This window comes from Hypanus sabinus, chromosome 4, assembly GCF_030144855.1.
Source record: "Hypanus sabinus isolate sHypSab1 chromosome 4, sHypSab1.hap1, whole genome shotgun sequence".
Taxonomy (NCBI): domain Eukaryota; kingdom Metazoa; phylum Chordata; class Chondrichthyes; order Myliobatiformes; family Dasyatidae; genus Hypanus; species Hypanus sabinus.
Genome location: NC_082709.1, coordinates 154,937,303 through 154,960,013, shown reverse-complemented (window position 1 = coordinate 154,960,013; position 22,711 = coordinate 154,937,303). Strand labels below are relative to the sequence as shown.

Genomic DNA, 22,711 nt, shown 5'->3' with positions numbered 1-22,711 from the left:
GTGGCCTGTGGCAAAAAATTCCACAGATACACCACTCACAGGCTAAAGAAATTCCTCCTCATCTCCATTCTAAAGGGACGCCCCTCTACCCTGAGGCTTTGTCCACCGGTCTTAGACCCTCCCACCATCCTCTCCACATCCACCCTATCAAGGTCTTTCTCCATTTGATAGGTTTCAATGAAGTCACCCCTCATTCTTCTGAATTCCAGTGAATAAAGGCCCAGAGCCATCAAATGCTCTTCATATGATAAGCCATTGAATCCTGGAATGATTTTTGTGAACCTCCTTGGAACACTCTCCAGTTTCAGCACATCCTCTCTAAGATAAAAGGGTCCATACCTACTCACAATACTCCAAATGAGGCCTCATCGGTGCTTTATAAAGTCTCAACATTACATCCTTGCTTTCATATACTAGTCCCCTTGAAAGGAATGCTAACATTGCATTTGCCTTCCTCACCACAGACTCAACCTGCAAATTAATCTTTAGGGAATCCTGCACAAGGACTCCCAAGTCCCTTTGCACCTCAGTTATTTGTATTTTCTCTTCATTTAGAAAATAGTCAATCCTTTCATTTCTTCGCCCAAAGTGCATGGCAACACACATCCCAACGCATTCCATCTGCCATTTCTTTACCCATTCTCCTAATCAGTCTATGTCCTTCTGTAGCCTCTCTACTTTCTCAAAACTACCTGGCCCTCCACCTATCTTCATATTATCTGCAAAGCCATTAATTCCATCATCCAAATCATTGACATATAATGTAAAAAGAATTGGCCCCAACACAGACCCCTGTGGAACACTACTAGTCACAGCAGCCACCTCCCACTCTTTGCTTTCAGCCAATCAGCCACTGCTAGACTCTTTCCTGTACTACCGTGAGCCTGTAGCTAGTTGAGCAGCCTCGTGTGTGCCACCTTGTCAAAGGCCTTCTGAAAATCCAAGTACACAACATCAAACAATTCTCCTTGTCTATCCTGCTTGTTATTACTTCAAAGATTTCAAGCAGTTTTGTCAGGCAAGATTTTCCCTTGAGAAAGCCATGCTGACGATGGCCAATTTTATCATGAGAATCCAAGTACCCTGCGACCTCATCCTTAATAATGAACTCCAACATCTTCCCAACCACTGAGGTCAGACTAACCGGCCTATAGTTTCCTTTCTTCCGTCTCTCTCCCTTCTTGAAGAGTGCAGTGACATTTACAATTTTCCAGTCTTCCAGAACCATTGCAGAATCTAGTGATTCTTGAAAGATCATTACTAATTCCTCCAGAATCTCTTCAGCCACTCTTTCAGAACCATGGGGTGTACAACATCTGGTCCAGGTGATTTATCTCCCTTCAGACCTTTCAGTTTCCAAAGAGCCTTCTCTCTAGTTATGGTAACTTCACACACTTCATGCCCCCCGACACCTGGAACTTCCACCATACTGCTAGTGTCTTCCACAGTGAAAACTGGCGCAAAATACTTGTCTGCCATTTTGTTGTACCTCTCCAGCGTCATTTTCCAGTGGTCAGGTATCCACTGTTGCCTCTCTTTTACACTTTACATAAGTTACTGTACGCAGCAACTCTACGAGATGCATCATTTCCTGCTGCCACTGGGTAAACTGGGCAGCAGCAGCAGAAATCAAGGCTGCCAATTAGCCACTGCTAGAATCTTTCCTGTATTACCATGCTAATCGAGCAGCCTCGTGTGTGCCACCATGTCACACACATCGCAATAGATTCAAACGTTCTTGTCTCGCTGCTGGCTCTCTATTTATTATTAGATCTGATCTGCCAAGAAACCCATGAAAGACTTACAGTAAAACAGCTCATTCACTGTATGCTTGAATGCAAATCAAAATGAAAACAAAACAAGGCAGCATCTTGTTCTTCCAAAAACCTGACAGTCTTGCAGTGAGTGGTCTAAGAAGCAAGTTAATCTAGAATCTAGAGCCAGTTCATTATCTGAAAATATTGGGGAAGTTCTAGAAACAGCTGAAAATTAGTGTGTTAGTTTTGAAGATGGGGTGGAAGACCTTGAACATGAGATAGGTTTGTAAATAGTAAAGTCACCAGGCAGAAAAGGTATGACATCAAAGAATGACAGCAGAGGAAGTAACAATAAAGGATTGGACCTGAAAAGCATGGATTGGAAACACTGGCATATAGCATGAGAACCGATATGCAACAAGGAACCATTATGAGGTTACTTTGTTAAATGATTGTTTCCAACAACTACTTGTACAGAAGTTTTGACATGCTACTTTGGGAGATGCAGGAAGTGAACAATGAAATACAGCAAGCAATCAAGAAAGCATGCGATATATTGGCCCCTGTGCCAAAGCGGTTGGCAGTCTTGCTCAGAGTGTAGTACTTTGCTAACTTCTTTTGAGCATTGAGTTTTAAACTTTGTACCTAAGAAAGACTCTCTGCAAAGTGATCACATCATCTCTCGTTATTTCCTTGCACACCTGTAATTAATTCTTTCACATGCAACCGTGTGAACATGCATGAATTCACATTTAATTCTTTTCCCATTTCACTTAAGTCGTAATTCAGAGTAGCCAATTACCTATCTGCAAATCTTTGCAATCAGTGCGGAATAGATTTACACAAGATATCCTTGCAATAAGGATGAAAAGCTATTGAGAAAGGCCGACACTGGTATTTAGAGGACTAAGGAGTGAGGCAGCATCTATCATTAAGGACCCCCATCACTCAGGACACACCCTCTTCTCATTCTACCATTGGGGAGTAGGTACAGAGCCTAACGGCACACACACAGTAATTCAGGAACAGCTTTCCCTCTACCATCAGATTTCGGAATGGACATTGAATCCATGAACACAACCTCTCTTTTTTTTTCTCTCTTTTTGCACTGCTTATTTAATTTAACTTTTATACTTATTACTGTAATTTACAGTTGTTATTATTATATATTGCCATGTACTGCTGCCAGATGAAGACAAATGTCACGACATATGAAGTGATATTAAACCTGCTTCTGATCTTGTTGACTCATATCGATTCTGAGGATCGAAGGATTAGTTAACAAAAGATAGTAAGATGTTTGCTATCTATTGTTATCTATGCAGTCGGCCCATCTCAGAACTCCCTCTGGCCTGAGGGTTCACAGCATGGAGGTGAAGCCTCAAGTTGAGGTCAATCATTTCGGAATGAGATGAGGAAATTTTTCAGTGAGACACATCCCTACTTCTATCTCTTATTGGTGTTGGGGGGAGGGGCAGTGTGGAGAGTGGAGGAAGGAATTCTGGTACAATTTAACTTTTTGCAGCAATACAATTTTAGTTCATTGTTCATTTTAGTTATCTATGCAGTTGTACCTCCATGCTTGTTTTATGTCTTCTTTCAGTGCATCTATTTCTGTACAATAGCTTGTGTTCTCATTGTACTTCACTATAGACTGAATAATATGAAACTCTATTTTTATTTATTGGTGCTTGGATATTAAAAAAAAAACAGATGTGGTTCTGCCAAGATAAATGTGTAGAAATTAAAAACCATTATCTTTTTCTAGTCACCAGCTATAGTAGATTCATAAAAAATGCAAAATTACTTTCATTGACAGATATTTGCTAAGCCAACAAATGCCAGTCCTTTGTCTTGTCCATTGTATCCTGCATTATTGCTGAAGAGTACTTGTCTTGGTGGGTCTTTCAAATAATTAATTATGCTGTCCTGTTATCTCTTTGTGTACACTTCAACCTTAAGGAGAGTAGATCAGTCACTTTTGATCCAAAAATTAAACTCCTTTTCCAAAAATTAGAGAAGTATTTATGTTTAATAAACATTTTCACTAACTTTGGACCCTTGCAAATTAGGGATTGCATTTTTCAGAGAGAGCCATTTTGTGGCTGACTGATTCTGCAGAATTACATTTGCAATAGTTTTGCATTAGAATATTTTTAGACTATAATCCAGTTGTTAGAAGTATTACAGCCTGAATTAAGTTAGCTGACTTTGTTCAAACACTGCCTTGTAAGCCTGAATAAGTAGATGTTTAAAAAATCCCCCTTTGAACTGTCATGAGCTCACTAGAATTTAAGTTCCTTTTGTTCCCTTGTCATAACCAGTCTCTCAGATTTTCCAACAGCTCACTGTGTGAATCCAAGCTGAATAAGATGACCAGGAATTTCCCCATTCCCAGGAGTGATGGCTACAGGGTCACTGTGCTTAGCAGGGGTTGTTGAGGTTTGGTAGTATGTATTGTCCATGACTAATTCCACAAATAATCAAATACACCATTCTTGGGTCGGAGCCAATAATTTCATTGAAAACAAATATCTGTGGACTTGGCTTACAGTAGATCTAATTTATCTATGGCACTCTCATTAGCAAATGACTAACTGATGTTACGTCTGGGACCATCAATGAGGAATCAGCAAAGAATCACAGCAGGACACTGGAGCTGAACGAAAGCTGGACAGTAAGGAGTTTGCCAATTCACTCATATTCTAGTACCAGACCATTGTACTTCAGCATATTTATCCAAGTACTTTTAAAATGTGATGTCTACATTCCTTTCCCAGCATAGTAGAGACATGAAAGATGCTTCCTTTCTCTACTGAAAGCCCCTATCTTTATTTCTTAGAATCTGCTGCTTCATCCTCAACACACTTGCCAGAGGAAGTTGGTCCTCTCTTTCCACTTCAACAGTTCCCTTAAAGTCACAGTTTTCACAAGGGACACCAGCCCTCACACATGACCCAGACTATGGGATTTTGTTTCTTTATTCGTCAAAACAAAAAAGTATAAGAGCAAGGGAAACTATGCTAGAACTCTATACTACGCCAGTCAGAGCAGAACGTGATCACCGTGTGTGAAGAAAGATTTGATTGCTCTGAAGGGGTGCAGGGCACACTAATAAGGATGCTGCCAAAGTGAAAATTTATAAATTAAAGATTGGATAAAGCAACACACAGAAAATGCTGGAGGAACTTAGCATCTACGGAAAAAAGTACAGTTGACGTTTTGGGCTGAAACACCGGCAGGACTGGAGAAAAAAAAAAATGAGGAGTAGATTTAAAAGGTTGGGGGGAGTGGAGAGAGAAACACCAGGTGATAGGTGAAACCTGGAGGGGAAGGGATGAAGTAAAGAGCTGGGAAGTTGATTTGTGAGATGAGGTGAGAGAAGAAAAAGGGGTTGGAAAATGGAGAAGGGGGGCATTACCGGAAGTTAGAGAAATCAGGTTTATGGCATCAGGTTGGAGGCTACCCAAATGAAATACGAGGTGTTGTTCCTCCAGCCTAAGTGTGGCCTCATCCCGACAGTGGAGGAGGCCATGCATGAACATATCAGAGTGAGAATGGGAAGTGGAATTAAAATGGACGCCCTGTGGAGATCCTGCTTATTTTGGCGGATGGATGCTCGATGAAGTGGTCTCCCAATCTACGCCGGGTCTCAACGATGTACAGCAGGCCACACTGAGAGCACCGAACACAGTAAATGGCCCCAACAGACTCACAGGCGCCTCCCTTGTTCATTTGTTCCTCCCCACTGATCTCCCTCCTGACATTTATCCTTGCAAGTGGAGTAAGTGCTACACCTGCCCCTACACCTCCTCCCTCATTACCATCCAGGGGACTAAACAGTCCTTCCGGGTGAGGCGGCACTGCACCTGTGACTGTTGCTTGGATTTCCAGCATCTGCAGATTTTCTCTTGTTTGTGCAAAGACTGGATAAACTTTGCTTATTTTATTTGAAAGAGAGCAGAATAGGGAGAGAAACTTTATTGATGCAGTTAAAATCATAAGGAACCAGGATAAAGTAAATAAGAAAGACTTACTTCTCCTAACAGAGGGTTTAAAATCTAGGGGGCTTGGATTAGATTCATTAGTAGAAGGATTAGTGAGGTGATGAAAAAAGTTTCTTTTCCATCTAAAGGGTTGTACACATTTGGAACTCTTCTCTATAAATAGAAGCTAGGTCTATAAATAAATAGATAGATATAGATAAATAGATTTGATCATTTCAATTCTAGGATGGTTAATATGGATTTAAACGTTAAATCACAGATTAGCCATAATCTCACCAAAAGGCAGAATTAACGACAGGTCCATGGTCTACTCCTTGAACTGTACTGTAATGATAGTGGACCTGTTCTTCAGGTTTTCATGGTTTCAGTGGAAAAAATCTATTGAATAGCATGTCCTGCCCTGCTGGTTAGTTTTGGCCAGTTTTGTACCCTCATTACAAATAAAGATTTTGTTCATTATTTCAAACTAAAATATACTTTTTGTAACTTACAGAATGATTGTTAACGTAACTGTTATCAGAATATTATTCCAAGAATGAAGATAAGAGGAATGAAAGAAATAAAATCACCAGTTCTTTTCCGAGAAGCATTAAAGCTTGTGATTCATTCTGGTAAGGAGACATACAACATTCTTAGAATTGCCAAATATTTTGGTTTATAAAATTATTTAGACTCCAGCTTTTCTTGCTCACAAGGAGACATCATAACTTGATCTTCACTAAAACCTGCAGGCATTCATCTAGTCATATATGTGCACACAGGTCCGAGTATTGTACACAAGTCATTCCATCCTTTCATGTATATTTGTACAAATATTTAAATATTTGTTATCTTTATATCATTCACACTTACATTGTAAAAATACAAGCAACAAGCAATACCAAAGTCGAAACATTATAAATTTACTATTATATCATAATCCTACAAAAATGCAGAACCAAACTAGATGGCCAGTTGTACTCTCTAGGATTATAAACATGTTTAAATAGCTAGGTAATTAACTTAAACCATAGATTAAATGATATTTAATTGCTGTATTTTGTTTTACCTAAATGAGAAGACGTCACTGTCCACAAAATAATATCTAAGAGCTGGAGATGTAGTATATAGTTGGTTCAGCTGGAAAAGAATATATTTTTGGTGTTAAGTACGGCAAGCTATAAAAACCAAAAATAACAAAACTTCAAAGTTCAGTTTTAACAAGTTCATTAATAGCAAATAGAAACCAATTCCCAGATTACAACTCCATAACTAAATCAAGAAGAGGTAAAAAAGCTTGCAGTACAAAATTCTAATAGTGACTAATTGTTTTCCATTATCACCTCAAATAAGATTATTAATCCTTTCCCAGGGTTTAGTGGCAGTGCAGAGTGGAACCAGCATCATTCACAATTATGCTACTCTTGACTTAAATACAAATGCTTTGTTTTAACTAAAATATAAAATGAATGATGTTGGCTGAATTATAGGGAGAGGTTGGGCAGCTGAACACTTTATTCCTTGGATCAGGCACGAGAATACCTGCAGATGCGAGAAATCCAAAGCAACACGGACAAATTGTTGGAGAAACTCAGCAAGTCAGGCAGCATCTGTGGAAAAGAGTAAACAGTGAAACAGACAGCCAAGACCCTTCTTCAGAACTGCAAAAGAAGGGGAGAAGTCAGAATAAGAAGGTGGGGGGAGGGGAGGAAGCAGTACGAGGTGTTAGGTGAAACTGGGAGAAGGGGAGTAGGTGAAGTAAAGAGCTAGGGGGTTGATTGGTGAAAGAGATAAAGGGCTGGAGAAGGGGGAATCTGATAGGAGAGAGTAGAAGAAAATGGAAGAAAGAGAAGGAGAAGGAGCACCACGGGGAGGTGATGGGCAGGTGAGGAGAGAAAGTGTAAGAGGCAAACAGGAAAGGGGAATGGTGAAGGAGAGGGGGGACATAACCTAAAGTTCAAGAATTCAATGTTCATGCCATCAGGTTGGAGGCTAACCAGACGGAATACAAGGTGTTGCTCCTTCAACCCGAGTGTGGCCTCATCCCGGCAGTAGATGAGGCCATAGACTGACATGTCAGAATGGGAATGGGAAGTGGAATTGTAATGGGTGGCCACTGGGAATTCCCGCTTTTTTTGTGGTGGACGGAGTGATGGTGCTCGATGAGGCAGTGTTGATGGAGGAAGTGAAGCCCCTTTCTATGAAGAGGGAGGACATATCAGTTGTTCTGGAATGAAAACTGAGAGCAGGCACGAAATGAATGACTGAGTGGTAATTTTCTGGAAGTGTATTAAATCTTTAGGGGCAGAGGGAGGGTGAATACACAACATCCTTTTTCTTGGGGCTGTGGAACTAAAAATGAGGGGGCATAGGCTGAGGGAAGAGGGAAAGATTACAAAAGGCACATGAGGGCAAACTTTATGCATACAGAGGATGGTGTGTATACATAACAAGCTGCAAAAGAGCAGAGCTTAGTTGAAGCAAACATAATAATGACATTTAAAAGACATGAGGCTAAGTATATGGCTAGGAAAGGCAAAGAGGGATATGGGCAAAAGACAAGCAAATAGGACTAGTTTAGCTGGCCACTTTGGCCAGTATTGACAAGTTGGGCCAACTTCCTCGCTATGTTACTCCTTGACTCTACGAGTCTATAATCGCATGATTTACTCTAATGCTGCTGTTAATTAGAAGCTCCGTCAAACCAAATTGGTTCATGATTTTGTGTTTTATGTTAACAATTTATGATTTTAAATGATAAGGCAAATGATAAACAGGGTATTTTAACTGAGAGATGCTTCATCCAGTGATAGTTATTCTACACCAACCTAAGCCCATTAATGCATCTACAAGCTTGTTCTGGCTTTCTGAGAGAAGGAACAAATTAGTCCCACTCTTCTTTGTTTTGTCTTCCCAATTGCTCTGCATATCTTTCTTCTGATTTTTGAATAATTAATACAACTACTTTGATTGTCTGGAATTGTTCCATGCATTAAAATTAAAAGCATCTTATTCAACCACGTCATAACTAATGTGACTGGGAACAGGAAGGCCAGGTGCAAACAGAGGTCTTCAAACTCATCCACACATTGGATGTAAGTAAGAAAAACAAAGTGCAGATGTTGGAATTAAGAATACAGAATACAGAATAAAGAATACAGAAAAGTTTGCAAATACTCAACAGGTTAAGCAGCGTCTGTGAAAAGAGGAAGAGTGTTTATATTTCAGGTTGAAAAGCGTCCTTCCAAACCATTCTGATGAAAGCTCATTGGCCCACCCTGCCATACACTGAAATCAGGACTGATTTCACTTTGTCCCCTTGTCCTGTAGTAGTCCCTGATATCCAAAATTTCTTCAATCAGCTTCTTGGGTGAAGACTCATTCATAACCATTTACTTTAAAATATTTTTCCTCAAGCCTGTCCAAAATGACTAACATTTTGTGACAAGGTTGTGTGCCATGGTTCCAGACACCACAATTTTCTTACTTCAACATTGTCATACCACTTAAATTTTTTATTTCAATTTGATCATTTTTCTTAACTCTACAGAGTATAGGCCTGTTCTGCTTAATTTCTCTTCATCAGACAAACTCTGTTCCAGGAATCATTCTGGTGAATCTTTATTCCCTCAACCACAACTGTATACTGCTTTAGATAAGTACACCAGGCCTGTACAGAACATTGAGTTATCATCTAACTAGGGCCTTATATAACTGTGGCAAGATGTACTTTACTTTTGTGCTGTGGTCTAAGTGGAATGAAGTCCAATATACCACTTGTATTCCTGATTGTTTCTTGTGTCCACCTTGTTAACTTGCAATGATTTGCATACAAGGTCAATTGGAAAACTTGACCCTTGTTTTCCTTCTAGAGTTGAAATCCTCAAATACTTCCACATTAAATTCCATCTGACACATCCTTGACTTGCATTTGAACCCTGTATCCCCATGAATGCACTATGCATTCATCTGACAATCTACAATGCCATTCAACTTAGCTTCATTAGCAAACTTAGATATATTACCCTTAGTCCCCTCGTCCAAATTATTAAAATAGATTCTGAATGGCTGTGGCATTCCATGAATTAGAGCCTCCCAGCTCAAAAATGACCCATTATTCCTAACCTCTGTTTTCTATGCATTAACAAATCTTCAATGCACACTAGTGTAATACTAACTCCCAAACAATCTAACTGTGTTTCATAAGCTCTTCCCTTATAACTATTTCTCACTCACAAAGTGGTAGCTTTCTTCTTCTAATGCAATCCCCAGTACTGAGGACAATGTACTTCAGTCCAATTTTGTGGACTCTGCGATGGGCTAGTAGAGCATCTGCGATGGGCTAGTAGAGCATCTGCAAACTCTGACACAGGTGGGTGAGGAGATGCGACAGAGCTGACAAGCATCTAGGTACTTTGCAAAGTGACTGTTGCTTAAGCAGGGCTTCTGTGTGCTTCCAAAGCATGGCCTAAGCTAAAGTGCACGGTTGAGAAAAAGTGTAATGGGGAAGCAAGAAGCACCAAGGCTAAGGAGAAACTTCTATAGATCCAAGTTCTATAATTAATGAATAACAAGATAGATCCTCCTCTCAGCTGTTCCTCTATCATCCCCATCCAGCCTCCCCACTCCAACTCTCTACATTTTAACACTTGTTTTCTCTTGCATATATCTTACAACTTTTATGAAAACTTATCAGCCTGAGATTTTGACTTTGTTTTCCCTCCACTGCCTGATCTGATATTTCAATGGCTCTCCACAAGGCCTTGGATCACCTGGATGTGGCAAATACCTGTGTCAGATTGCTGGTTACTGACTACAGCCCAGCATTTAACACCATCATTCCTACAGTCCTGACCGAAAAGCTACAGAACCTGGACCTCTGCAACTGGATCCTCAACTTCCTAACTGGAATACCAGAGTCTGTACAGAGTTGAAATCACATCTCCTCCTCGCTGACAATTAACACTGGTGCTGCACTGTGATGTGTGCTTAGCCCCCTGCTCTACTCTCTCTATACCTGTGACTGTGTGGCTAGGCATAGCTCAAACAACATCTATAAATTTGCTGATGATACATTCATTGTTGGAAGAATTTCAGATGGTGACGAGAGGGCGTACAGGAGACAGGTATACCAGTTAGTTGAGTGTTGTCACAGCAGCAACCTTGCACTCAATGTCAGCAAGTTCAAAGAACTGACTATGGACTTCAGGAATGATAAGACGAGAGAACATAAACTAATTCTTATAGAGGGATCAGAAGTGGAGAGAGTGAACAATTTCAAGTTCCTGGGTGTCAATATCTCTGAGGATCTAACCTGGACCCAACATATCGATGCAACTATCAAGAAGGCAAGACAGCGGTTATATTTCATTAGGAATCTGAGGAGATTTGGTTTATCACCTAAAACACTTCTACAGTTGTACTGTGGAGATCATTCTGACAGGCTGCTTCACTGTCTGGTATTGGGTGGGGGAGCTACAGCACAGAACCAAATGAAGCTACAGAAAGTTGTAAAATTAATCAGCTCCATCTTGGGTACCAGCCTCCGCAGTATCCAGGATGTCTTCAAGGAGTGGTGTCTTAGGAAGATGATGTCCATCATTAGGCACGCCCACCACCCAGGACTTGCCCTCTTCTCATTGTTACTATCCAGAAGGAGGTACAGAAGCCTAAAGGCACACACTCAGTGATTCAGGAACAGCTTCTTCTTCTCTGCCATCCAATTTCTAAATGGACATTAAACCTGTGAATACTACCTCACTACTTTTTTTAATTTCTGTTATTTTTGCACTACCTATTTTAACTTAACTATTTAATAGACATATATATTCAATTCATGTAACTTAGTATTTTCTCTATACTTATTTATCATGTATTTCATTGTACTGCTGCTGTAAACTAAACAAATTTCATGACATATGCTGGTGATATTAAATCTAATTCTGACTGATTTAACCTTAACATTTTGGTTTTGTCTACAACCTCTCAGAATTCTGGAGTTGCATTAATTCATGGAAAGCTAAAAGCAGAGGATCAAAGGAGCACATCAGAAAATACTGGTCAAATGTGAATGGTGACAACATGGAGTGATCTGGAAACGATGGCAAAGAAACTTAACTCAATGAGGTTTGGACCGAACAGCAAGGTTTCATGTAACACACTTTTGAATGAGTAGACATTTGTTTTGCAGGGCTGTTATGAATCATCATATTAAACGTTAAGAAATATTGTATGCTGTCAAAATGGCAATCTGTAAAGGTCTCAATTGTGGTGGAAGTATGCTTGGAGGTAAGGCAACATACGCACAAAAGATTCTGCAAATGCTGGGAATCCAAAGCCACACACACTAAATGCTGGAGGAATTGAACAGGTCAGCCAGCGTCATTGGAGGGGAATGTTTTGGACTGAGATTCCTCATTTTGTGTATGTTGCCCAAGACATGGGAACACTATGAGTTTCATATCAAAGTGTTTTCAGAGGCTTGCAGTATCTTTCATTGTGCGGAAGATTTAATTGGATTATTGGACTGAAGTTATTTCTTAATAGGGACTACCCCGTGGTAAAAACAGGAAGTTTGAATACAATATGTGTGTATTTTTTTAAAATTGTAATAATAAAACATATCAAATTATTAAAATCTGTTTTAATATATATGGAGTAAATGACCATAATAAAGCATAGTTATATATCCCATAAGTATTCATTAACATATTAACAAAGATGACCATCGGAAATTTGTAGAAACTGGAAATCCGAAATAAAACAGAAAGTAATGTAAACAACCAACAGGGCAGGCAGCATCTATCAAAAGAGACCAACGATGGATCTCGGAGCTGAAATACTTCCCCTTCAGATCTAAGCTACTGACTGTCACGGGCATTTTCTGTTTCTGTCAACAGGAAAATAGACAGTAAAACAGGAGAAAACAATCTTGTGCTGCATCTACCTCATATTTTCTCACTTAAAAGGATTAACTATTTTTCAATCTCTTACCATGTGTTTTAATGTCTTTGACAAGCTGGTTAAGTTTTTAGATTGGGGCACCATTAGTCCAGGTGTAAATGAATAGTTGGATATTTTTATGCTTCCAATATAATATCGGGGAGTTCCATGGATTTTGAGGTTTGGATCAATTAACTCATCATCCAGTGGAGTGGCTCCTAGACAGGAAAAAACGTTATCAAAAATTATCCAGGAATATTACATACAAGAGAAACAAGTCTGCATCCGAATCTTCAAGACACTATCTGGATGGAATATAAGGTGTTGATCCTCTAACCTGAGTGCGGCCTCATCGCATAGAGGAGTAGAGAAGGCCATGGAATGGAATCAACATCTCGCATTCCATCTGAGTAGCTCCAACCCGATGTCATAAACATTGAATTCTTGAGCTTCTGGTAATTCCCCCTCCCCCTTCCCATTCCCTATTCCCATTTCCCCTCTCACTTTATTTCCTTACCTGCCCTTCCCCTCCCACTGGCGCTCCTCCCCTTCCCTTTCTTCCATGGCCTTCTGTCCTCTCCTATCAGATTCCCCCTTCTCCAGCCCTTAATTCTTTCACCAGTCAGCTCCCAGCTCTTTACTTCACCCCTCCCTCCCCACCCAGTTTCATCTATCACCTTATCGTCCTCCCCCCCTCCCCCCACATCCTTACTCTGACTTCTCATCTCTGTTCCCAGTTCTGATGAAGGGTCTTGGCCCGAAAGATCAACTGTACACTTTTTCATGTCCCGCTTGGTGGCACAATAATATCGGCACCAGACTCCAGAGTGAAGGTTCCTGAGTTCGAATCCAGTTCGGGTTGAGTGTCGAGCTAGCAACTCGACCTCGTGAAAACAAGAATAGCTTGCTACGGAAACACCACCAAAATCGGTGCTCCGATAACTCCACTGCCCAGTTAGGGGCTATTCTTCTTCTTCTTCTTTTCCATAGATGCTGCCTGGCCTGCTAAGTTCCTCCAGTATTCCTCAGATTTCCAGCATCCTCACATTCTCTCATCTCTTCTCCAATCTAGTTCTCATTCTTCTATATGCCCGTTGCTTGCCTGATCACTCTCACTGTGCATTATCATGATGCTGGTTCCCATAAGACAATTTAAGGTAACATATTCAGTCCCCTTATGCCGAGAGTTTACAAAGCCATCACCAACCAGTGAATATCTACATAACAGCTACATTTAAGAACTCTAAATTATTTGGCCCTTGCAGAAATGTAAGGAATTTAATGTTGAAGGAAATCACGATGAGTGGCAGCTTCTTTAACAAAACAGTGATATTTTAAAACAATATAATTACGTCAGGATATTCTCTCAGGGATATGTGATGGGCAAAACCAGATAAAAAGGAACATTTTCCACCTAATGTCATTGATAATTTTATAGTGAAACTTGCTACCCGTTTCTTCAAATCACATCTATATCATAAACTGCAGTTCAATTGCCATAGATCAGTCCAACTTTGATTTTACTTCAAACAATAAAAACTGATTAGTGAGAATATTTGTAAGTGATTAAGGTTGTGATTGTAACCATCCTCCCAGTTCAATGGGGCTCAAAGAACTTCTACAACATTTAAATTGTAGCTAAGAAAGCAATAATAGTGCTTCATCTAATTTGAGGTGTTACAAATCACTTTTGTCGAGAAGATGTTGAAACAGCATCAAAATCCATTCCAGGCTTACAGACTATATAGTAACATATCCAATTATTTACTCCCAGTGAGTACCACTTCAGTAATAAGAACAATGCAATTAAGTGCAATAAAAATAAGTATTTTACTTACTTATACTGAGAATGACAATGATGGTAATGGCTGCGGTTAACATTGCAACTGTTGAAACAATCAGCATCCACATTTTACACCTCCAGCAGATCATTTTGTTGCACGTTTCTCTAGTGGGCATATATCCGAGAATAGTTTGAGTATTTCCTTTTGGCTACAAAAATAAATTCAAATGATTACACAATCCTATATCAATCATCAGGAAGAATCACGGTACAATGCAAGTTTTCCTGGTTACTGATTTTGTTACATCACCCTGCATAAAACATATCAAACTCCATTTGTAATCTGAACATGCTTTCCTTTTTAAAAAAAGATTGCATGAAGGCATCTGATGCTAGCATCAAAGGTAGGGAAGCTCTCCTGATTAACTGGCCTGGGGGTAAAGGAAACTGCCTGCTGAAAGCCCTGGAGGAAAATGGAGGGTCAAGTCTGGGATGATGGTTTCAGCCAGTTCACTTGGGCTGCTACACTGGTTCTGTCGATGAATTCTGACCATTCTGTTTAGTGAGTACCGACAGCGCCTCTCTATCACTCTCAAGAGGTCTTCAGAGTGCACAGGAGGCTGTGAAGTATTGCTACCTGATAGACTATATTGTAGGAGGGCAGCTGCGTAAATAGGGCTATGACGGTAGAATGTTCCTTTGGTGGCTGTTTAGAATAAAAGCCTAGTCTTTCATTTCTTTCTATGATTAATCTCAGGGTGTACACATGCAGACTATAATCTGAGTATTGTGTTCAGTTTCAACTTTCCTACCCAGGGAAAGTTACATGTGTCAATGCATCAAATAATTCAGCATACTGATTGGTGGATGGCAGGACATTGTATGAGGAAGGACTGGATTATCCAGTCCTTTATTCCCAAGGGTTTAGAAGACTGAAAAGAGGGCTCATGGAAATTCCTGACAGGCTGGATATAGGGAGGATATACCACAGGGCAGGAGTTTGTAGAATCTAGAGTCAAAATCTTGAGTTAAATATAAGACATTTAGGACTGAGATGAGGAGACGTTTCTATCTTTAGGAGGTGGTGAATTTTAGGAAATCTCCAACATAGAGGGTTGTGGAGGCAAGGTCCATGGCCGTGAAAGAGACACTAGGATAGTGTGCTTCTTCCCAAGTGCTAGGGTCAAGGATGTCTCAAGAGTGGTTGTAGAATATTCTCTGAACAACTAGAGATCATGGTGTACATTGGCACCAATGACATAGGTAGAAAGTGGAAGAGGTCCTACACGGTGAGTATAAGAGGCTTGGGAAGAGGCTGGAGAACAGGACCTCCAAGGTAATAATCTCTGGATTTTTCCAATGCCACTTGCTAGTCAGGGCAGGAATAGGATGTAGGTATAGATGAATGAGTGGCTGAAGAACTGTCATCAGGAAGATATGACCTGCCCAAAAAGGATGGGTTACACCTGAACTTGAGGGGAACAATATTTTTGTGGGCAGGTTTGTAATTACAGAGCTACAGGGGATGGGAACTGTAGTGATAGGGCTGAGGATGGGGCTGTTGATATACAAGTAGATGCAGTGTGCTGTGAGACTAAGGAAGGACAGGCAGATGATCGGGCAATATTGCAGTCAGTGGGATAAGTTGAAGTGTAACATGGGGGCAAAATTAAAAAGGGTGATGGAAACAGGACTGAAGGCAGTACATGTAATAAGGTAGCACAGTTAGAGATTGGCAGGCATGACACTGTGGAGATCAGTGAGTTGTGGCTGAAAGGAGATCACTATGATCCTCAGCCATGACAACCAAAGATACACTTTGTATTGGAAGGACTGGCAGGTTGGCAGGTAGGGTGAGGTGGCTCTGTTGGTAAAAAAATCAAATCAGATCATTGGAAATAGGTGACATAGGATCAGAAGATGTAGAATCCTTGTGGGCAGAGTTGAGAAACTGCAAGGGTAAAAAGACCCTGATGGGGGTTAGGTACAGACCTTTATACAGTAGCCAGGGAGGGGGATATAAATTAAAATGGGAGATAGAAAGGGTCTAGAAAAGGCAATGTTACAACAGTCATGGGCAATTTTAATATAGAATGGGAAAATCAGGTTGGACCCCAAGAGAGGGAATTTGTAGAATGCCTACAAGATGGCTTTTTAGAGGGACTTGTGGCTGAGTACACGAGGGGAACAGCTGATGCACCATCTGTGAGACGTGATGGCGAGATATCGGCTTTTATTGACTGGAAGAAGGAACAAGCAGTGAGTGACCACCATACTACATCCTGGAGAATGAGGGCCGGGCTCAGGCCTCAGTCGCCTTTATACGGGGGTCTGTGGGAGGAGCCACGGGAGCAGTCAGCAGGGGGTGCGTCCAGCAAGGTATATGTAGTTCACCACATTAGCAATTCTGGATTGGCTGTTGTGTAGTGAACTATGTTTGATCAGGGAGCTTAAGGTAAAGAAACCCTTTGGTATCAGTCATTATAATATGATAGAATTCAAAGTTCAAAATATATTTATTATCAAAGTATGTATACTATATACAAGCTTGAAATGTCTCCAAAAAAACAAAAAAACCCATTAAAAAAGACAATCAAACACCCAATAACAAGCAAATTATGTTCAGAACTAAAGTTCACGTAAGTGAGACCATGGCAATGAAGTCAGTCACAGCTGATCCAGGAGCCCGTTAGTTGCAGGTCACAGCCTCAGTTCAGCTCAGAGACTGGCCCTGACACTGTCATCATTTCAATCTGGGCTACCGCTTAAATTGATTAAACATCGGCCAATTCCTCGCTCTTGAGCTGGGCACCACTGTCTCAACTCTGCCTCGTCTCAGATCTGCTACTTTGAATTGGCCCCAAGTCTGCTCCAGCAGTGGCCGTACATTGGCTAATTCCACACTTTCGGGCCTGGGGCCTGCCCCCTCAATTCGGCCCGTGCATGCCACGCCATAACCTTCTTGGACCTTTGAGACTTCATTTTACAACACACAAACGCTAGGTTGTACAGGCAGTTTAAAAGCTCAGCTCCAAAATGAAAGCTACAGGCTATTGATTGCAGCGATTGTTTTCCAGAAGAAGTGTGACTAATAAAGTAGACAGTAGTTTTGTTTACTGCCAGTAAGCCATCGCTGTGTTTTACCAGCGCCGTGTTCGGCACAGCTTTGCGGGCCAAAGGTCCTGTATTATGCTGTAGGTTTTCTATATTTCTAAGATGAAAGATCTGAAGGTAGATTAGTCACCCAGACCGGGTGGGCTACACCCCAGGGTCCTGAAAGAGGAAGCTGAAGAGATTGCGGAGGCATTGGTCAGCGGATGTTGTTTACTTGGATTTTCAGAAGGCCTTTGACAAGGTGCTGTATAGTGGTGGAAGGAATAAAAATGTTGACTATTTTCTAAATGAGGAGAACAATCAACAGTCAGAGCTGTAAATGGATTTGGGAGTCCTCATGCAGGATTCCCTCAAGGTAATCTTGTAGTTTGAGTCGGTGGTAAGGAAGGCAGATGCAATGTTATCATTCATTTTGAGAGGACTAAAATACAAGAGCAAGGATGTAATGCTGAGGCTTTATACAAAGTACAAAGTAAATTTGTTATCAAAGAACATTTTCTTGCAGGCATGCAAGAAACACAATAGTATCAGTGAAAGACTGTACCCAACTGGATGGACAAATAACCAGTGTGCAAAAGGCAACAAACAGCGTAAATACAAATAGAAAGAAAAATAAGAAATAACAATAATAGCAATGATAAATAAATAATGAATAAATATCGAGAACATGAGATAAAGAGTCCTTGAAAGTGAGTCTATAGCTTATGGGCAGAGTTCAGCGTTGGGGTGAATAAAGTTATCCCCTATGATTCAAGAGTTTGATGGTTGAAGGCTAATAGCTATTCCCAAACCTGGTGGTGTGGGTCCAGATGCTCCTGTACCTTCTTCCTGAAGACAGCAGAGAGATGGCCTGGGTGATGGAGGTCCTTGATAACGGGTGTTGCTTTCCTGCATCAACACTTCATGTAGATATGTTTAATGGTGGGGAGAGCTTTCCCCACGATGGACTGGGCTGTATCCACTTTGTAGGCATTTCATTCAAGGTCATTGGTGTTTCCAACCACGCCATGATGTAATAGTCTCCACCACACATCTATAGATGTTTGTCAAAATTTTAGATAACATGCTGAATTTTTGCAAACTTCTAAGAATGTAGAGGTGCTGCCGTGCTTTCTTCATAATGGCACTTGCGTGCTGGAATGAGGACAGGTCCTCTGAAATGATAACTCCAAGGAATTTAAAGTTGCTGACACTCTCCCTGATGAGGACTGGCTCATGGACCACCAATGTCCTCCTCCTGAAGTTAATAATTATCTCCTTGGTCTTGCTGACATTAAGTGAAAGGCTGTTGTTGTGTCACCACTCAGCCAGATCCTCAATCTCCCTCCTACATACGGACTCATCATCACATTTGATTCGGCCAGCAATAGTGTTGTCATCAGCAAGCTTAAATATGGCATTAGAGCTGTGCTGGGAGTCACAGGCATAAGTACAAAGGGAGTAGAGCAGGGGACTAAACACACAGCATTGTGGTGCGCCTGTGCTGATGGTGACCGTGGAGGAGACATTGGCAATCCAAACTGACTAGGATCTGCACGTGAGGACATTGTAGATCCAGTTGCAAAAGCATAAGGCAATGGTTGGAATGCACTTGGGAGTATTGTGAGCAGCTTTGGGCCATTTATCTGAGAAATAATGTGCAGGCCTTGGTGTGGGTCCAGAGGAGGTTCACGAGAATGATTCCAGTAATGGAAGGGTTAATGTATAAGAAGCATTTGATTACTCTGGGCCAGGGTTTAAAAGAGGGCAGATCTCATTGAAACCTATCAAATGCTGATAGATAAGAGTGGATGTGGATAAGATGTTTTCTACAGTAGGTGAGTCTCAGACCCGAGGGTACACTCTCAGAACAGAAGGATGTCGATCTCGAACAGATATGAGGAGGAATTTCTTTAGCCAGAGTGTGGGGAATCTGTGGAATTCATTGCCAAGGACGGCTGTCATTGAGTGTATTTAAAGTGGAGGTTGATATGTTCTTGATTTGTCAGAGGATCAAAGTTACAGAGAAAAGGCTGGATAATGGGGTTGAGAGAGTAATAAATCATCCTGATGGAATGGCAGAACTGACTAAGTGGGCCGCATGGCCTAATTCTACCCCTGTGGTTAACGGTTTTATATTTTAAAAGATTGGTAGATTTCAGGAAGCAAATGACATCAAAGAGGATGGGAGGTGGAAATATTAAGCTTGTTAATAGGTAATGGCAGAGAAGGCTAGGAAAGTTTGTTCCTTTATGTCTACGTTTCTACAGAATTTTAAATGAAGATTGAAAGTGATTTATTTCAGCCTGAAACTGATATCAGCCATATAGACAAAGGAAATTACAATGGCTTGAGGCATGTGTTGGCTTTAGTAGATTGTAAAATTGCATTGGAAGAGCTACAGAAAACAAGATTTGCCAATACTCAAGAATGTGTTGTTCACAACAAAAATATATCCACAAATCATAAACCCTATCAAGCTGTTTCACCATGGAACAAGTTGAATATTACATTACATTAAAGAATTAAGGCTAGATATGTTGCCAGAAAAACAGTAAACTTAAACATTGTGAAAATTTCAGAGGTTAAGAGAAACAATTAATTGATAAGGAAATGGAAAGAACATTTAAGACCAATCTAACAAGAAATAAAAACAGATCAAAACTTTCTGTAGGCATGTAAAGTGGGAAGAGTTCACAAAAGTTAATGTGGTTCTTTACAGACTTACACAGAATAAATCATGAAGACAAATTAGAAAGTCAGGTTGACTCCCTGCATCAGGACTGGGAGACTATAAAATACAGGAGCAGAATTAGGCCATTTAGCCCATCAAGTCTGCTCCAGCATTCGATCACGGCTGATGTATTATCCCCTTCAACACCATTCTCCTGCCTTTTCCCAACATCAAGAAACTATCAACCTCCATTATAGTGTACCCACTTTAAATTACAGGCAGGAAGGAAAAGGAAAGATTGTCAGCAAAGGCTGGTGGATCATAACTGGAACCACATAGGGAGAGGATGGGAAAAATAAACAAAGGGAGCGGTAAAAGAGGTGGACCTATAAATATTTCTGGTAAGAGAACAAGTTGGGAAATTCAGCATTCATAATATTGAGTTGCAGGCTACCCAAACAAAATGAGATATTTTGATGAAGGGTCTCAGCCCAAAACGTCAACAGTGCTTCTCCTTATAGATGCTGCCTGGACTGCTGTGTTCCACCAGCATTGTGTGTGTGTTGTGAGATATTTTTCTTCCACTTTGAATTTGGCCTCAGTGTGGCAATGGAAAAGGCGGAGGATGGCATCAAAAGTACTACTGATGAGAGAGGGAGAGAGTGAGAGGGAGAGGGAGAGAGGGAGAGAGGGAGAGAGAGAGAGAGGGAGAGAGAGAGGGAGAGAGAGAGGGAGAGAGAGAGAGAGGGAGAGAGAGAGAGGGAGAGAGAGAGGGAGAGAGGGAGGGAGAGAGGGAGGGAGAGAGGGAGGGAGAGAGGGAGAGAGAGGGAGAGAGAGAGGGAGAGAGAGAGGGAGAGAGAGGGAGAGAGAGAGAGAGAGAGAGAGTGAGAGAAAGAAAGAAATTAGATCTACTGTCTGGAAGAGTACATAGGTAAGAGTTCTGAATTAAATAACAGGGAGCATGTTCAGATGTAGGGTGTCCAAAAGTTGGGCATTTGTAGCCCCTGATAGTCTGTACTCTGTTGCACTGAGAAAGGTGAAAGGTGATCTCATTAAAATACGGAAGATCTTTTAGGGTAGATGCAGGAATGATCTGGCTCCACAAAGTGAATAGAAAGCTCAGTCACTGAGAATATTCAAGAGATCAAGACATTTTTGCACATAGCCTAGGTCCCCAGCACTTCCTATATTCAATTCTCCATCACAATCCCCTCCCCTCTCTCCAGCCTGACCACCCATACCCTCCGCACCCTACACAGTTCATAGCTCTGTCCACGTTTCCTCCCCCGGTCATACCTACTCACACAGTCCCCAGTCTCTGTTGTCCTCCACCCCACGTCCATTACTCGGCATCTCTGTCCCTAACCCCACCCATGACCCCGTCCACCCCTCCCCACACGACTCCATTCTCCCTACCCACTCGCTCCTCCGCCCCCTACTCCTCTCTACCGCAATACAATATAAAACAATCAAGAGCCACTCGCCGGCTCAGAAACACTTCAGCTCATGGCGCTACAGAAATGCAGATCGCCTCCTGACGCGCCGTGGGACAGCGTTCGCGGCGAGCGGCGCCGACGCCCCGCAAGAAAGCGCAGCAGGCAGTAATGGGACGGAGGAGGGAGCAAGGGGCCGAGTGGGCGATCCACGGGCCGGGCGGGGGTGATCCGGGCGGCTGCTCACCTGCGTGGCCGAGGCATCAAGGAGCTGCTGACTTTGGTTCCTGTCTAACTCAACCATTTGGATATCGATCGGCGCAGCCATGCTGAAGCCCAGACTCTTTCGAAGGAAAAACAAGAAACTGGAGAACTGGTTTCGCTTGCTCCAGTTCTTAGGAGACTGCCCAACCCGGAAGTGCCGAGTTCAGGTGAAGTCAGGTTGAAGTTTGAGAGAAACTTTTTGCGAGTTGACGGGTGAACGGGAAATTTTAAATACTAATGGAACATGTGGAACGAATGCCCCTGCTTTGTTCTGATATCCAACCTCACTCCTCCGTCTGGGCGGGGTAAATTCTCAGGAGTGAAGCAATCTGCTGGTCACACCTCTTTAATCGTCTACAGTAAATGGGTGGCAGAGAAACCCTACAGACCCGAGTGTAGTAGGCACTGGTCTCGGTCAAAATGCATTCAGAAATCAAAACTGAAACGCTTCTGTGCTTTTAACTAGACATCCCCACTGCTCCGACTACTGTCAAGAGTTCCGCAAAAGAGGGGTGTTGCGGGACAATATTGGCGCCACACAAATTCCTTGAGGTCCAGTTGAATTCTTAACCAAGTTTCTATTTGCCTTTGTGAGCGTTTCAAAATTCTTTTGAAAGTTTGTTAAATTGGACTCTCTTAGTCCAGCTAAATCCAACCACAAAAAGGGTTATTCGTCCAACGGCACGTATACACTGATTACGGAGAAGCACGCACTCAATGGCACACAAGGGAAATTTTGGGCAAACTTGCTTGATAGCCAGTAGCAGTAACTTAATTTT

General features: G+C 41.5%; 1 protein-coding gene across 2 annotated transcripts in view; it reads right to left on the bottom strand.

Annotated features, from left to right (window-relative positions):
• Positions 1 to 22,045, bottom strand: part of LOC132393374 (suppressor of tumorigenicity 14 protein homolog) — a 94,029-nt gene extending 71,984 nt beyond the window's left edge. Inside the window, exons 1-4 of one of the 2 annotated variants that reach the window (XM_059968499.1) lie at positions 21,916 to 22,045; positions 14,524 to 14,677; positions 12,737 to 12,903; positions 6,813 to 6,883 (exon numbers count right to left, since the gene is read on the bottom strand). In XM_059968499.1, the coding sequence (XP_059824482.1) occupies positions 6,813 to 6,883; positions 12,737 to 12,903; positions 14,524 to 14,677; positions 21,916 to 21,996 (473 nt within the window). In that variant the 5' untranslated portion in view covers positions 21,997 to 22,045. The remainder of the gene's footprint in view (positions 1 to 6,812; positions 6,884 to 12,736; positions 12,904 to 14,523; positions 14,678 to 21,915) is intronic. The other variant, XM_059968501.1, reaches the window with a different exon arrangement.
• Between the last annotated feature and the right edge of the window lie 666 nt (positions 22,046 to 22,711).